The 14968-nt window shown below is 37.3% G+C and overlaps 3 protein-coding genes across 3 annotated transcripts; 2 read left to right on the plus strand and 1 right to left on the minus strand.

Annotated features, from left to right (window-relative positions):
* The first annotated feature begins 744 nt into the window (after positions 1–744).
* On the plus strand, positions 745–2779 carry LOC149394225 (TCP family transcription factor). The gene has a single exon (XM_089616792.1). The coding sequence runs from the start codon at positions 935–937 to the stop codon at positions 1763–1765; it is 831 nt and encodes a 276-aa protein (XP_089472918.1). The 5' UTR covers positions 745–934; the 3' UTR covers positions 1766–2779.
* A 2210-nt stretch (positions 2780–4989) lies between these two features.
* THX (thioredoxin X) lies at positions 4990–7184 on the minus strand. The gene is made up of 2 exons (XM_089616488.1): positions 6738–7184; positions 4990–5455 (listed from the first exon to the last, which is right to left on the minus strand). The coding sequence occupies exons 1-2, from the start codon at positions 7071–7073 to the stop codon at positions 5249–5251; spliced, it is 543 nt and encodes a 180-aa protein (XP_089472614.1). The 5' UTR covers positions 7074–7184; the 3' UTR covers positions 4990–5248.
* Positions 7185–9979: 2795 nt separating this feature from the next.
* On the plus strand, positions 9980–14008 carry STP11 (sugar transporter 11). Its single transcript, XM_089618291.1, has 4 exons — positions 9980–10082; positions 11045–11370; positions 11920–12558; positions 13511–14008. Exons 1-4 carry the CDS (start codon positions 9980–9982, stop codon positions 13931–13933), a joined length of 1491 nt encoding a protein of 496 aa, XP_089474417.1. The 3' UTR covers positions 13934–14008.
* Positions 14009–14968: the final 960 nt, after the last annotated feature.

The following is a 14968-nucleotide window of genomic DNA, read 5'->3' on the forward strand; positions in this document are numbered from 1 at the left end:
AATTTACGACATGTCGTTTTGAAATGACAATCACATGAAGGAAGTTAATAGGAATTTTGGCGTATCCAATGTCGGCCAGGGTGGTGTGGTCCGTCACTGACTATTATGTGCGTGCGTGTGAGGGTATTAGCTTTCACTAATTTCTTTTAAATGCTTTATAAAGCTAGTAAATTTTATCATAAAGCGGTATTCCGTATAGACTCATATGCCATAAATTAAACATTAAAAACATATTTAATACTAAATACAAAAAAAAAAAAAAACATTATGCATAAAACAACTACTTTACTCTATACCCTACTTCGTCAGAATATAAAATCACAAATCCACTCCTCACAAACCATACCCAAAATGTTGGTACTAATCTTAATACTAATACTAAAACTAAAAAAAACACAAAAATGAGTTTTTTTATTTTTTTTCTCGAGGCGTAATGAGAAACCAGAAAAACAGCCAAAATCCAACAACAGAAAAACACAGTACGGAAAAGACGCGGGTCCCACACACAGTCATCACAGAGAGAGTGAGAAAAAGAGAGCCCTGACACCCAAAATCCCCTTTGCGAAGGCGTGGGGCCCACCGGAGAGCGCGTGAGAGTCAGTCGCTAGGGGAGAGAGTGGGCGAAGCGGAACGCAATGCAAGTGTGTAAGAGAGAGAGAGAGAGAGTGTGAGCTGTGGGGGTTGAGTTTTAGTGGGGCCCACCACCCATGTGCCCTCTTCCTGTCTCCACCAGCTCCTGCCGCTCAATGATTAGAGCTCTGTTCCCTCTCTCTCTCTCTCTCTCTAAACCCATTCTCTCTCTAAAGTCGAAACCCATTTTTTCTCTCATTCTCTGTTTCAGAGAAGCACAAGAACGAAGCGAGGCTTTCATAAAATCAACAACCAAAGGTCACTTCTGTATCCAATTCCACACAAAAAAAAAAAGAAAAAAAAAATGTCGAATTCAGACGTGGGAGGGACAAACGACGTCGGCGCGGCGTTAAACGACCCGTCGTCGCAACGGCAGTTAGTGACGGTGCCGGCAGGGGGAGGCGTGGCGGCGGTGAAGAAGCCTCCGGCGAAGGACAGGCACAGCAAGGTGGACGGAAGGGGACGGAGGATCAGGATGCCGATAATCTGCGCGGCGCGTGTGTTTCAACTCACCCGCGAGCTCGGCCACAAGTCCGACGGCCAGACGATCGAGTGGCTCCTCCGTCAGGCCGAGCCCTCGATAATCGCCGCCACGGGGACCGGGACCACTCCGGCGAGCTTCTCCACGGTCTCCGTCTCGCTCCGCGGCTCCGCCGGGACGACTCTCGCCGGAATCTCCGCCTCCGGCGGGCCGGAGCACAAGCCGCTCCCTCCGTTCATCCTCGGGAAGCGCGTGCGGTCCGACGAGAAGGAGTCCGACGGCGGAGGAGACGGAGGAGTGTCGGTGGTCGGAGCCGCGGCGGCGATGGGGTCTATGTCTGGTCCGGGGGGGTTCTGGGCGGCGCCGCACTTCGGGCAGGTGTGGAGCTTCGCCGCCGGGACGGAGATGGTGTCGGCGCAGCAATCTCAGGTGACGGCTCACCACGCGGCGGCGTCGCTGTTCGTCCACCAGCAACAGCACAACCACCACCACCACCACAACCAGCAACAGAGCCACCATCACCAGCAACAGCAAGCCATCGGCGAAGCCTCCGCCGCCAGAGTCGGAAATTACCTTCCCGGCCACCTCAACTTGCTCGCTTCCTTGTCCAGTGGGCCCGGAAGCTCCGGCAGAAGAGACGACGATCCTCGCTGAATTCTCATCTCTCACTCTCTCATCTCTCTCTCGATCGGTATATAATCTATATATATATGTGTATTTGGTTGAATTTGCTTTCTTTTCTTCTTTTTCTAGGGTTAGGGTATTATTATTATTATTATTATGATTATGAATATGTGTGAATCGCCATTCAATTTTAGGTCGTCAGTTCAAATTGTTCCTAGGATTAGAAATTTCCAAAACTGGAAGGATCTGTTTCGATTTTTTTTTTTTTTTTTTTTTTTCAGGGTTTCATTGTCTCTGTTCTTTTCTTTGGTGAGCAAATTATGAAGTGAAGTGAGAGTGTAGAGTAAAGTAATGTTTGGGAAGATTTAGGAGTGGGATTTGTGGTAGTGCAAAGCTCGATGGGTTGAGCTTCACAAGGTTTTGATGATTGATATGTAATTAGGTTGTTCAAGGAAGAAAAACCCTAATTGCTTTTGTTGGAAAATGGCTGATTCACACTTAATATCCATATGTTGAAGAAATTGGAGTTCTTCACATCTTCTGGGTTTATAAAGCTTGCTCTTTTTTTTTTCTTCTTCTGATTTAAGCACAAGTTCCTACTAAATTCCCTCCGAATTGCTGTGGAGAAACCAGTTTGATTAAATTCTCTCTTCTTTCTCTCGTGTTGTTTGCTCACTGGAAGATTAAGAACAGGAAAATATATATCATCTTTATGTGTACTGTGAGAAAAGACCACTTTTTTTTTTTTTTTTTTTTGTTGGGGAAATTCGGTCCTTAATTCGTTTAGCCATTCCTTAGATATTTATCAGTGTGAGAAAATAATGTGGAGTTTTTTTTTTCCCTTGTATTTGAGTGGATTGTTTTTGGGTGCAATTGTGGTGTGAAATGTGAATAAGAGGAAAAGAAAAAGAAAGAAAGAAAAATCTGCTTCTTTGAGCTCCTTGTTTCTGTTCCCACCTTTGTGCCATTTTTTTTTTAATTATATATATTTACATAAATGACCTGATAATATGCAATGCAAATCATAGTTGGAATTTTGCTCAACTCTGTGTCTACTTGTTGACTTGAAAAAAAAAGAGAAGAATGTGTGGACAAAGTTCTTCTTTATTATGATAGTATAGTACTAATAAGGATAACGTAGTAATAAAGAGTCTCTTCCTATGTATTTATTTCATATCTTTGACATCTTTAGGCTCTCGCTAATGCATTTGGTCTAGTATTAGCATGACTTTGAAAAAATATAAGCACCTCTGAAAATTGCCATCTTGCTTGGAAAATGACTTATTTGGCTTTGGTGAAAAAAAAAAAAAGCCACTCTGGATTCAGTTTTTCCACCCAAAGTGAGAAGAGAGACCAGTGATTTCCTTGTCTCTACGTGGACGCTCAAAATGAGGCGAGATATATTATGTGTGTGTTTGTTTGTGCTATACAGGGTGGAAAATAAAATAAAAAAAATTGCAGAGAGAAACCTGTAAAATCCAAAATAAATTTTTATTTTTAATCATAAAATAATATTAAATTATTTGCAGGAGGAGGGTCAGTCAGGGCCTGAGGACCCAATAATTGAGGGGTCCACTGATTAATTTTTCCATGGGGGAAGAGTTAGGATAATTTATTGATTTCTGGGGACCATCTTTAAATAAAAATAATACGGATTTATTTGAAACTCTGAATTGGAAACTGATTCTTTGAGCCCACATGGGGGGACCTGATTGGGCCAGTGTAAATGGGCTCTATCTGCAATTAAGTACTTTTTACAACCTAGGCTTCTCGTTTGTCAGGCTGTGGAAAACACACCTACTTGTTGGTGGTTAATGGTTAAAGAAATTAATTGGCTGTGTAAATGTGTTCCAAAAAAATTGGTGAGTAGAGAGAGAGAGAGAGAGACGAGAGTGGTGTGAGTAAAGATGTCATGGGTTTGTTTGACTGTGTGATGGGCATATATATGTGTGCACATCATACACACTTATAAGCTAAACGTGATCAATTTATTAGTCATGAAATCTTATTTATTGTTCTTTCAATTTCAAAGTGTTCTTCATATTTTAAATGTTTGTTTAAGGAGCACGGTTACAAAATCATCAATACTTGACTAGATATAACCATATAAGTTTGGAACAAATGTATAAAAAGAAGTCATATAATTTTTTTAAAAAAAGTCTAAGAATTGCTAGATAGCCAACCTTTTATAAATTTTTTGTAAATAACCACCTCAACTTATTTACGGCACTCAAAAAGACAAAAATACCCAAACAAATTATTGCCTATTTTGGGTTTTTTTAATCTTTTTTAGCACCGTAAATAAGTTGAGGTGGCTATTTACATAAAATTAACAAAATGTTGGCTATTATACAAAACGCTATAAGTCAAATGACTATATAGCTAAAAGACCCTATAATTTTAGGTTTAAAATATAAAAATTGATGAAAATTTAGAGTTAAAACTTGTGTTGAAGAAATTCCATGTATAAAATTTTTATGCGTATTCTAAACAAATTATTCGTGGATTTCGAATGAGTTGTTATGAAATTCGATGATTTTTTTTTTTTCGATATTCAAAAATCTTCAACATGCTTAAAAACGTATTCGAAAATACAAAAAAAAAAAAACACACACACACACACACACAAATGATCATTTGTCGAATTACAAAAATTTGGTCTATTTTTATAAATGAAACAATGCTAAGTCTAGGTTTGTAATTTAGTACACTATCGAGTCTCGGCCTTGTAATTTCTCTTCTCAATTCAAATGAGGTGAGGTAAGTGTAACTTAAAAGTAACAACTGAGGCTTTTTAACAGCATATTATAGAATGTTTGATAAATATTAATTATTAACAAAGACAGCCCTAGATATGTTGAGAGAGAGAGAGAGAGAGAGATTAATGTATAAAAAAAATCTTCTATTGAAATTGGATTTATTGGACACACAGAGAGAGAGAGAGAGAGAGAGAGAGAGAGAGAGAGAGAGAGAGAGAGAGAGAAAAGAATAGTGAGTTTTAATGGAGAGAGAGAGAGAGAGTGAGAGTATTGACAATATCTCAATTGTATAAAACTTGCCTCTTATGGACTTAATTGTAACGAAAATGGGACTCTCGTACACAAATAGAGAACATTATCAATTGAAGTGAAAATCACAATATCTTGTGTAGGTAATTATTACGATGACCATTTATATATTAAAAAAAATTAACATTATATTTCCGTCGGCATTTCAATCAGTATCGGTATTCCGTTGATAAATGATCCACCACATGATAAACCAGCTCCGCCTTACCAATCATTAAAAAAAAAATAGCAATAATTATAATAATAATACATTAAACCTGCTCATTTTTTTTACCAGTTGATAGGTTTCCGCAATTTACAGCTCAAATTGAAATTCCAAATGATATACAAGATATATAGTACAGTACAGTAGAGACATAGACCAAGAGAAGAATAAGAAAAAAAAAAAAAATATTACACTTAATGTAAAAACACTGCTACAAAGTCTGAGCAAAGCAAATTGGCACTATACCACCGAAGTTGAGTCCAAAAATGTATCCACATATTCTTTGAGCTTTGCCTTTGTAAATGGACCTTCCTTTCGGCTCTCGGGAACTTCCTTCCCATCTTTGAATAGAATCAAAGTCGGTAATCCATACACTTTGTATTCTTTGATCAACTTCGGATTCGCATCGTGATCTAGTTTTACGACCGTCAACTTGTCTTTGTATTCCTGCACAATTAAAAAATACAACTAATTACTTTTACTTTAGCAAGGAAAAAAAAATCCATTTCGCATAATTCTTTCAAAGTTGTGTTAAGTTAGGTTTTGATAGTTCTAAGAGGAGAAAATATCATGGGATGAGAACCAGAGGAACCAGAGGAGAAAATATCGTTTAGAACTGGACTAGAGATCAGCCAAACCACAAGTTTCTATGAGTTATTCCAAATAGATAATCTTTTAACATAAATGCAAATAGTTCGAAAATTACTTAAACTGTGTGGATAAAAAAATAAAAATAAAAATAAAGATGACAAATAGGAAAACTCTCAATGAACTTTACAAATCTTTTCCGAACAGAAACGGAATAACAAGTGGGTGATTTACATTCCTTCCTAGTATCAGCTTAGTGGATTATTGTAGAATCCAAAAAAATTGCCGCTTAAGAATTAAATCCTAATTGAGCATAGCTAAGGAGGATGGTTATGGAAACAATAAGCTATTTTTGCTCATCATTCTCTAACACGGATCCACCGTTCTCCACAACTCTCCATTCTTTTACCATTTCTCAACTCCCAAAATCCATTACCGTTCAATCAGAGACGAAACCGAACTTCCCTTCCATTACAATTTCATTAGAAACCCTAAACTTCAACAATAGGAAGAACAAAAAGACCTCTCCGCTGGGTATCAGGAAAGTCCCACATCGATTTTGGAGACATATCATGTGTATATCTACTTCTCTCATGAGTTACTCGTCTCATTGTCGATTCCTAATGAGATAGAATCCCACGACCATTTGCGCCGTTTTTTTTTTTTTTTTTTACGTACACGCTAAAATAACCGCTGAGAAAAAGAAAGAACTCGGCAAACAAGGTTCGAACTTCTTATTTACATAGCATAAGTAGGTTAAAGAAACCCATTTGTCACATCTTTCTTTGTTGATTTTGTATTCGAGGATTGAACTAAGTTTTATCATTTGCGAGTCTTAAACTTACTTGATTGATTTATGAAATCTTTTTAATTCATGCCTAATTTTAAAGGCGCCTAAAAAAACAGAGATACCTCAATTACCATTCACGCCTTTCAAAACATTAGTGATCTTACATCATGATACTCTACATAGTATCCGAGCTCACCCAGCTAAAACGAGCAACGGTCTAAAAATCATAGTAACTTAAACACGATGACTAACTTTGAATAACCACAATAAGACTTTGCCTCAATTCGCAAAGAAACGATAACGTTGTACTATGATTAGTTTAAAGAAGAAAAAAAATGGGGAGAGCCGAACCTGAGCGAGCCATTCGATAGCCGGAGCCATCAAGCGGCAAGGACCGCACCAAGTGGCGACGAACTCGACAAGAACCGGACTTTCCGATTTCAGAACCGCTTCGGAGAATTGGGACTCGTCGATCTCCCGAATTCCGGCTCCGCAGCTCACCGAGAGAGAGACCTTTCCACGAGCACCGGGACGAGTTTCCAGTCGGAAAGCCCTTCTTATTCTTCCTCCGCCGGAGAAGCGAAAGCTCGCGAGCGACCGGTGGCGAGAGGGTGTACGGACCGGCGGCGAGAAATTAGGCGGCTTGGGGAGTAACATGGATGATTTCGAGACGATTATGGAGTCCATTGATTCGCTCAGCGGAGAAGAGAGCGAAAGAGTGAATAAGAGGCAGTGGTTTTTGAAGAATTTGATAGCTCTGTGGCCACCATAAAATGTCTATCGAGTTCCCAATTTTAATTAATTGGTGGATAAAAATAAAATAAAGAAGACGGATATGGAAATAAAATAGATATTAAGTAATTAGAAGAAATATTGCAACCTTCTACTTAATTTATTTTTCTTTCTTCGGAACTACGAATTTTTTATTTTTATTTTATTTTTTTTTATTGGCAAAAGAAACATATTCTTATTAAGATGAGATTGAAAAGTCAATTTACATTCGAAGCAATATAAGAAAGAAGGGATTTCTAGGATTTCCAAGATACGTCAAATTGAAGACTCTTTATCTTGATCAAGAGTTATGAGCCGCCAAATTGTCTTTACGCGAGACGGGACGGCATCACCGGATGTCGAGGTTGAATGGGTTGGTGACCATTGAAGAAGGTCTTTTCGCTGCCTTCACGGCTTGGAGACAATCTATTTCCACCATCGATCGCCATGGGGGACAATGCTCTTGAAGAGGCTGATGTTAAGCACAATTGAGAATTAGGCGGAGCTAACAAATTCCTTGATTAAGCCAATAAAATTATCTAAGAACACGAAACAGTGAAACACTTGAAAAATGAAGCCCAAATAGATTCTTTTCTCATGTTAATTTTAATTTCCAGCAATCCACCTCGATTCTTCTTCTTCTTCCTCATCCTTGTGAGGATCGCACGTGCGATTATAGTACTTTTTTCCATTCCATGTTCCGGGGACAAAAGTTGATTGCAACAATGAAAAGCTTGTCGAGAATCAAATGCAAGCGTCAGGTGATGATTTAGTGATGATTTTCGAGTAGAAATATACTTGCACAAATTGATCGGCCCAGAACCGTTGTAGAAGCTTTCTACAACGGTTATAGACCATTTGTAGAATTTTTGTTCTGTAGTGGTGCAACTTGTTGAGAGTACTTGGTCCATTGACCTTTCAGAATTAGTATGGGCATCGTTTAGGAACGGAAGCATTTGGTCATTATGACATAAATCTTGCATTAAATCTATCGAGCACTTAATGCTCTACCGTTAATTTCAAATTTAGACTCGATAAAATTATATGTTTTTATGCACTTTTTGTATTTCTAAAATAAGAAATTGAAACAACAAAATAAGCTAACTCAATTGGTAAATCACCTTAATCCTTTAAACAAATAGAGGAGTTCGAGTAACCTAAAAAAAATCTTATAAAAAAAGAGCGAAAACGAGCTAAAAGTATATCCATATATGTTTATTAAAATAAAAGTTTATTTCTGTATAGTACCGCCATTGGTTACGTATCATTTCCCAAGCAATTTCAACCGTGTGGCGTGAAGTGACCTCATCTCTTATAAACTTGTCTTTCCCTTGGCTAAATTCTTATATAATGAAGAAAAAATAGTGGCATAAAGACCCAATATTTTCGGGTTCTCTCACTTAAGTACCCAATGTCTAAAAGTGGCGGCTAAAGTTCCCAATGTCACTAAACTCTCCCTCAGTTGCAACCCAGGGCGTTAAAATGGATGTCAATTAAAATGGACGGCCAAGATCTATCAGTATAATAGAAGAAATAACCCAAATTCGAGCGACCCGCGAAGGGAAACAAGCCCACCCGAAGGTTATGAAGCTCGGGTTGTGCTCGGACGCTTATGTCAAGATCTCTTTGATTACCATGTACGCGCAGAGCGGCGAGCTGCATGGTTGTGCGCGGAAAGTGTTCGATGAAAGTCCTATTAGAAACAAGGTCTGTTTCACGGCGATGATGACAGGGTATGCTTTGAGCGGCCGAGTTGACGAGGCGAGATCGGTGTTCGACGCCATGGAGGAAGAGAGAGACACGGTGGCCTGGAACGCCATGGCTTACGCGTACTTCCAGAGCGGCCGATTCGACGAGACGTTGAGGCTTTTCGACGAGATGTTGAGAATGAAAGACGCGAAGCCGAACGAGAGACCGTCGCGACGGTTCTCTCGGCCTGTGCTCAGTCGCGGAATCTCAAAGCCGGGAATTGGGTTTGGAGATGGGCTAAAGCACACGGGCTCAGATTGAATCTCAGGCTTATGAACTCGCTCGTCGACATGTACTCAAAGTGTGGAGATTCAAAGAAAGCCAGATTTTCGGGATTTTAAGGATTTAGGGATTTTCGGGATTTAGGGATTTAGCTTGTTTTATTTGTATAGCCGAATTCTTTTGTTATTATTTTTGAATCAGTTGCACAAGATTTAGTCACGTGTATTTGACATCTATTTTAACGCCCTGGGTTGCAACGGAGGGAGAGTTTATTGACATTGGGAACTTTAGCCGTCACTTTTAGACATTGAGTACTTAAGTGGGAGAACCCGAAAACATTGAGTCTTTATGCCGCCATTTTTTCTATAATGAATAATAACAATAGAGCAACAAATTTGAATATATACGGTTCAACTCTGTATAACAATTAACAAGTAAGTAAGAATAATCTGGTTCAAAATTGGTAACAACAAATTAGTTTCGTTTTTATCGAGACATTAATTCGTACGCACTTGGATATCGATTTTTTGTTTTCTTTGCATCCACAAATTCATATCATATTCCGTAACTATATATGCCCATTAAATCGTTATTGCTCGCTAAAGTTAGCCTTTCTTTTTCTCCATCATCTAGCTTATACACAAAAGCAGCTAAATTGAAACATCCTCGTATGCACCGATGACATCTAATAAATTGAAAGAAAGAAAAAATATCATATTTTTCCTTTTCTTTATTGCGCAAATGAATGCATTAAGGATCTTAGCAATGTAGTAGCTAGAATCCCTGTTCATATATATATGTACATTTTCTGAAGAATATATTCTAGATAAATATTGTAGAAGAGAAGAAAGATGGGAGGGAGTGTGTACGAAGGTGTTCCCGTCTTCGTCACACTTACGTGCATGGTCGCGGCAATGAATGGTCTCATGTTTGGTTATGATCTTGGAATCTCAGGTATGGCCAAATTATGAATCCGCATCTTCGTCTTCCGTCTATTTTTCGTGTGTCTATTTTTGTCCCTCTGATCAATCTAAGTCATGTCATCATTTTTTAACACATTTTTAAACATAAAATATTTAATGATTATAAAAAATGATGATTGGCTTATTTTGATTAGAGAGACATAGAGGAAGACACAAAATACTGAAAAAATAATTGGGATTCCTGCAGTGTGCAAAGTAATCCCTTTTTCATTTTTATTACACCATAAACCTATAGATTTCAAAATTTTAGCGCATGTGCTCCTTAAACCTAAATTCTATCAATTTTTAGATGAAATTCAAATCGTGCGAAACTGATGTGGCAATTATATTCTAGAATGAAAATGGTCCATGATCATATGCAAAATCATCATTAAATCGCTTTGTGGCTGAAATCTCAAGCGACCGAAAGACGGGTTTTGTTACTTAAATTAAAAAAGATAGGTGGTTAGATAATTTATTTAGTTTTTCTATCCTAAAAATGGTGAAACGGTCAGTCACACACTTAGATTCTTTCGAAGATTGAGTTGAAGAAAAAAGCCACGGGTGCCAAATCGTTGAAAGTTCAACACGGTCGGTGAAAATAAACTTTATATAGTCATAGAGTGCAAATATTCAAATGAAAATAACAAAGGTAAAAGATTACTAATGGAAAGAAAAAAAAACAAAAAATTGGCTACGTAAGCCACATAAACTATAAGAATTGTAAATTAGCCAATCATTGGTAAATACTTTGTAAATAGCCAACTTGCATACGTGGCAGCCTATTAACTACCTAAAATATATGTTTGATTGTGTTAAATAAGTCTTTTATTAATCTGTTAATAAGTTTACTTGGCTATTTACAAGAAATTAACCAAATATGGGCTATATCTCAATCCACTATATCCGTGTGGCTATATAGCTTAATAACCCAAAAAAAAAACGTTCAAATAGGAGGCGTGAGTTCGATGAAAGAATTCTTAGTGAAGTTTTTCCCGGGTGTATACAAGAAGATGATGGAGGAGAGGGACGACAAGAACGCCTATTGCACGTTTGACAGTCACTTGTTGACGCTCTTCACGTCGTCCCTCTATCTCGCTGCCTTGGTGGCCTCCTTGTTTGCTTCGATAGTCACCACTAAGTATGGGCGCAGAACCACCATGTTCTTCGGCGGCTTTTTCTACTTACTTGGCTCCGTTTTAAATGGTATTGCCGAAAGCATCATCATCCTCATTTTCGGTCGTTTGTTGCTCGGTGTCGGGATTGGTTTCGCCAATCAGGTAAAACATATTCATTACATTATTCCATATATTTACAACTTGACGAACCAAGGCTATCTACCTAAGTCTCTTGGTTTGAAAATCGAATTCATGAACTACTATTTTGAGTGATATTATAGTCTTTAAAGGTGATTTTTAATTAAAAATAATATTCCAGATATTGACTTTTTTTCTACAAAAAATTGGCTGCGTAAGCCACCTAAACTATAAGAATTGTAAATTAGCCAACCTTTGGTAAATACTTTGTAAATAGCCAACTTGCATACGTGACAGCCTATTAACTACCTTTTTTTATATGTTTGGCTGGATTAAATAAGTCTTTTACTAATCTGTTAATAAGTTAATTTGGCTATTTACAAGAAATTAACGAAATGTGGGTTATATCTCAATTCACTATAACCGTGTGGCTATATAACTTAATAACCCTTTTTTTCTAATTATCTTTGTCCTTTTTCATCGACATGTATTAATTTTCTAAAGATTTGCTAAATGGCAAACCAAAACTGTAAATAAGACTATATATCTGATGGACCCTAAATTTTTAACTAGGCGGCGCCAGTGTACATCTCGGAAATGGCGCCGGCGAACCTGAGGGGTGCGCTGAACGCGGGGTTCCACATGGCCATCACGATCGGAACCTTCATGGCGAATATCGTCAACTACGGAAGCACCACAATGGAAAAAGGGTTGAATTGGAGAGTGTCGCTCGCCGGAGCCGCATTTCCGGCGATCATGATCACGTTGGGCGTCTCTTACTTGCCGGAGACTCCAAACTCCGTCTTGGAAAGGGGAAACAAAGACAAAGCCAAGAAAATACTCCGGAGAATCCGCGGCGACGGCGATGCCAACAATGTCGAGGAAGAGTTTCGCCAGATCGTTGCCACCGCAAACAAGTCCGAACACCACCACCGACCGTGGAGGAACATCTTTAAGCGAAAATATCGGCCTCAGCTTCTAATTTGCACTCTAGTCCCTTTCTTCAAACAACTCACCGGAATCAACGTGGTCATGTTCTATGCGCCGGTTATGTTCCTTGCTCTCGGATTTGGCCGCGACGCTTCATTCATCTCGGCTGTCATCATCGGAGCCGTCGATGTTCTTGCCACCATCGCAGCGATCGTCACCGTCGATAAGTTCGGGAGGAGGCTTTTGTTTATCACAGGTGGTATCCAGATGATCCTTAGTCAGGTAATAACTACTAAGCTAAAACAAAATTAATTTTCCATTGACAATTAAAATACTAGGGAGAAAAATCTAATGTAAATTAGGAGGAAAAATAAAAATAAAAAATATTGTGTTTGGAAGTAAAAAAAAATTTGAAAGAAATTAAAGTAGATAATAAGAAGAGAGACACACATGTCGATCCCTCGTGTACAAGTTTGGAGTGATTTTTTATTTTCAAGAAAAAATAATAATATACCATTTTTTCAAAATCGCGTCACTTTCGATACAAACATATATCTAAATTAATTTCGATGCATAATAATATTAGTTTCGCAGGATACGTTGGAACCTAAGAAATCCGATAGGTAAAAGAATGAGAATTTATTGTATTTTTTGTTGTTGTTGTTGTATGAATTTAGAAAGAAAAAAAAAATTAAAGAGGAATAATATTTATGGAAATATTTGAAGATGCATATACTTAAAAGAGGGCAAAATTTCTTTCTAAGAGAAGTGTGGGTTGCCCCTTAAAATTATTTTTCACACTGTTTACCCAAATTTAATTTTTTTTTTTCTTCTTCTTACTTTTACCCAAAAAAATTTACAAATTAGCTCAATAAAAAATAATTTCACTTTAGTCCCCTCTAAGTTTGTTGTCTAGCTTTGTCATGTTCTTATATATAATAGAATAAGGGTCCATTAGGTAGCAATATTTACAGTTTCACATTGCTGTATAGCCAACGTTTCGTAAATCTTAGATAAATAGTCACGTCCATGTTATTAAACGCGTAAATTGACGTAAATAATCCATCTTTTTATTTCAATGAAATGGCAAATCAAGAATGCGACGTCATCTTTATGACTATTTACCTATAATTTACGAAACATTGACTATATATAGCAATCTCAAACGTTTCAGTTAGTTAATTACGTAGTTTTTTTTTTATAGAATTAAGAGGTGATGGCTTTGTGGCAACAGGTGGGCATGGGAGTAATACTTGCCCTCAAGTTTGGGGTCGACGGGACGGGAATATTGACAAGCACAGAAGTGAACGTTGTGCTGTTCTTGATCTGCGCTTACGTGGCGGCATTCGCGTGGTCGTGGGGCACGCTGGGGTGGCTTTTGCCGAGCGAGATCTGCCCGCTCGAGATCCGATCCATAGGTCAAGCCATCAGCGTTTCGGTGAACATGCTCTTCACGTTCCTTAAAGCGCAAGTCTTCCTCACAATGCTGTGCCAAATGAGGTTCACTCTCTTCTTCTTCTTCGCCAGTTTTGTGGTCGTTATGACCGTTTTGGTCGCCGTGTTCTTGCCGGAGACCAAAAATGTGCCTATTGAGGAGATGGGTAGAGTTTGGAGAGAGCATTGGTTCTGGAGTAAGTACATATATACCACATCATGATTCAACCCAACAACATCCTTAGAAAATATTGCACCCCTTATTCTTTTATTCCTTTTTGTAGGATGATTTTTTTTGAGAAAAAATAAATATACAAGCGAAGTGTAGAAATTTGTTTGTTTGTTTGTTTTTTTTTTTTTCAAGCAAAAAACAAAGAGGAAAGAAACATACTAAAAAGTACCGGAAATTGCCAAACCTACTAAATATCATGTTTTGGTAAGTATTTTTGCCTATATATGCTATTGATTAATATTTGATAGGTTTATATATGTGTTACATTAAAATCGTATTATTTGATTAATTGTGATTGAACCAACGAGGCTCAATTTTATTTCGACTTCATTTGAAATTGTTATATAATTAGTAGGAAATGTTTTGAAATTAATAATCGTAATATCTGCTATTATTTTTAAATATTCAAGCGCATAAAATTATTTAGATTCGAAATTTTAATGACATGGCAATTCCGGATATTAGAGTGACATAGTCATTTTATATGAAACGATTATCTTTTTCATTACGCTGTCGTTTTCTGTTTTTGTACTGAGTATATAAACTCTGTAATTCGTTCTCTTGAATAATAAGTCGGTCGTTTGTTTCAATCGTTATGTCAAACACATTCTCTTTGTCAATACCGGAACACGGAAAAATCTTATGTGATGTCACGTCATATTTGTGGTTATTTATCAAATATTTGCTAAAAATTAGTTAAATAATAATCTAAAAATGTAAATAGGACTAGTTTATTAATTATTTGTTATAAAAAAAGAACTATAAAGCGACGACAAAGCTAAAAATGACAATTCTAAGCTAACTCATTCTTTCCTATTGTGAAAAATGTCCAAAAAATCAACAAATTATACCACTAATTAGAATACTGTAAGTTTTCAATTTTTTTTTTTGTAAAATCTATATACCAAACTCATGTATATTAGAACAATTTTTAAAATTACATTAAAATCATATTATTTGATTAATTGTGATTGACCCAACGAGGCTTAATTTTATTTCGACTTAATTTGAAATTGTTATATAATT

This window comes from Urtica dioica, chromosome 6 (assembly GCF_054948205.1).
Source record: "Urtica dioica subsp. dioica isolate 48M chromosome 6, U.dioica_male_clone48M_v1_H2, whole genome shotgun sequence".
Lineage (NCBI taxonomy): Eukaryota > Viridiplantae > Streptophyta > Magnoliopsida > Rosales > Urticaceae > Urtica > Urtica dioica.

Coding starts and splice junctions, on each gene's coding strand:
- LOC149394225 (XM_089616792.1), top strand. CDS start 935: ATGTCGAATTCAGACGTGGGAGGGACAAACGACGTCGGCGCGGCGTTA.
- THX (XM_089616488.1), bottom strand. CDS start 7,073: ATGGACTCCATAATCGTCTCGAAATCATCCATGTTACTCCCCAAGCCG. Junction 5,456..6,737: donor CTATCGAATGGCTCGCTCAG/GTTCGGCTCTCC, acceptor TTAATTGTGCAG/GAATACAAAGACAAGTTGAC.
- STP11 (XM_089618291.1), top strand. CDS start 9,980: ATGGGAGGGAGTGTGTACGAAGGTGTTCCCGTCTTCGTCACACTTACG. Junction 10,083..11,044: donor TTATGATCTTGGAATCTCAG/GTATGGCCAAAT, acceptor ACGTTCAAATAG/GAGGCGTGAGTTCGATGAAA. Junction 11,371..11,919: donor GGATTGGTTTCGCCAATCAG/GTAAAACATATT, acceptor ATTTTTAACTAG/GCGGCGCCAGTGTACATCTC.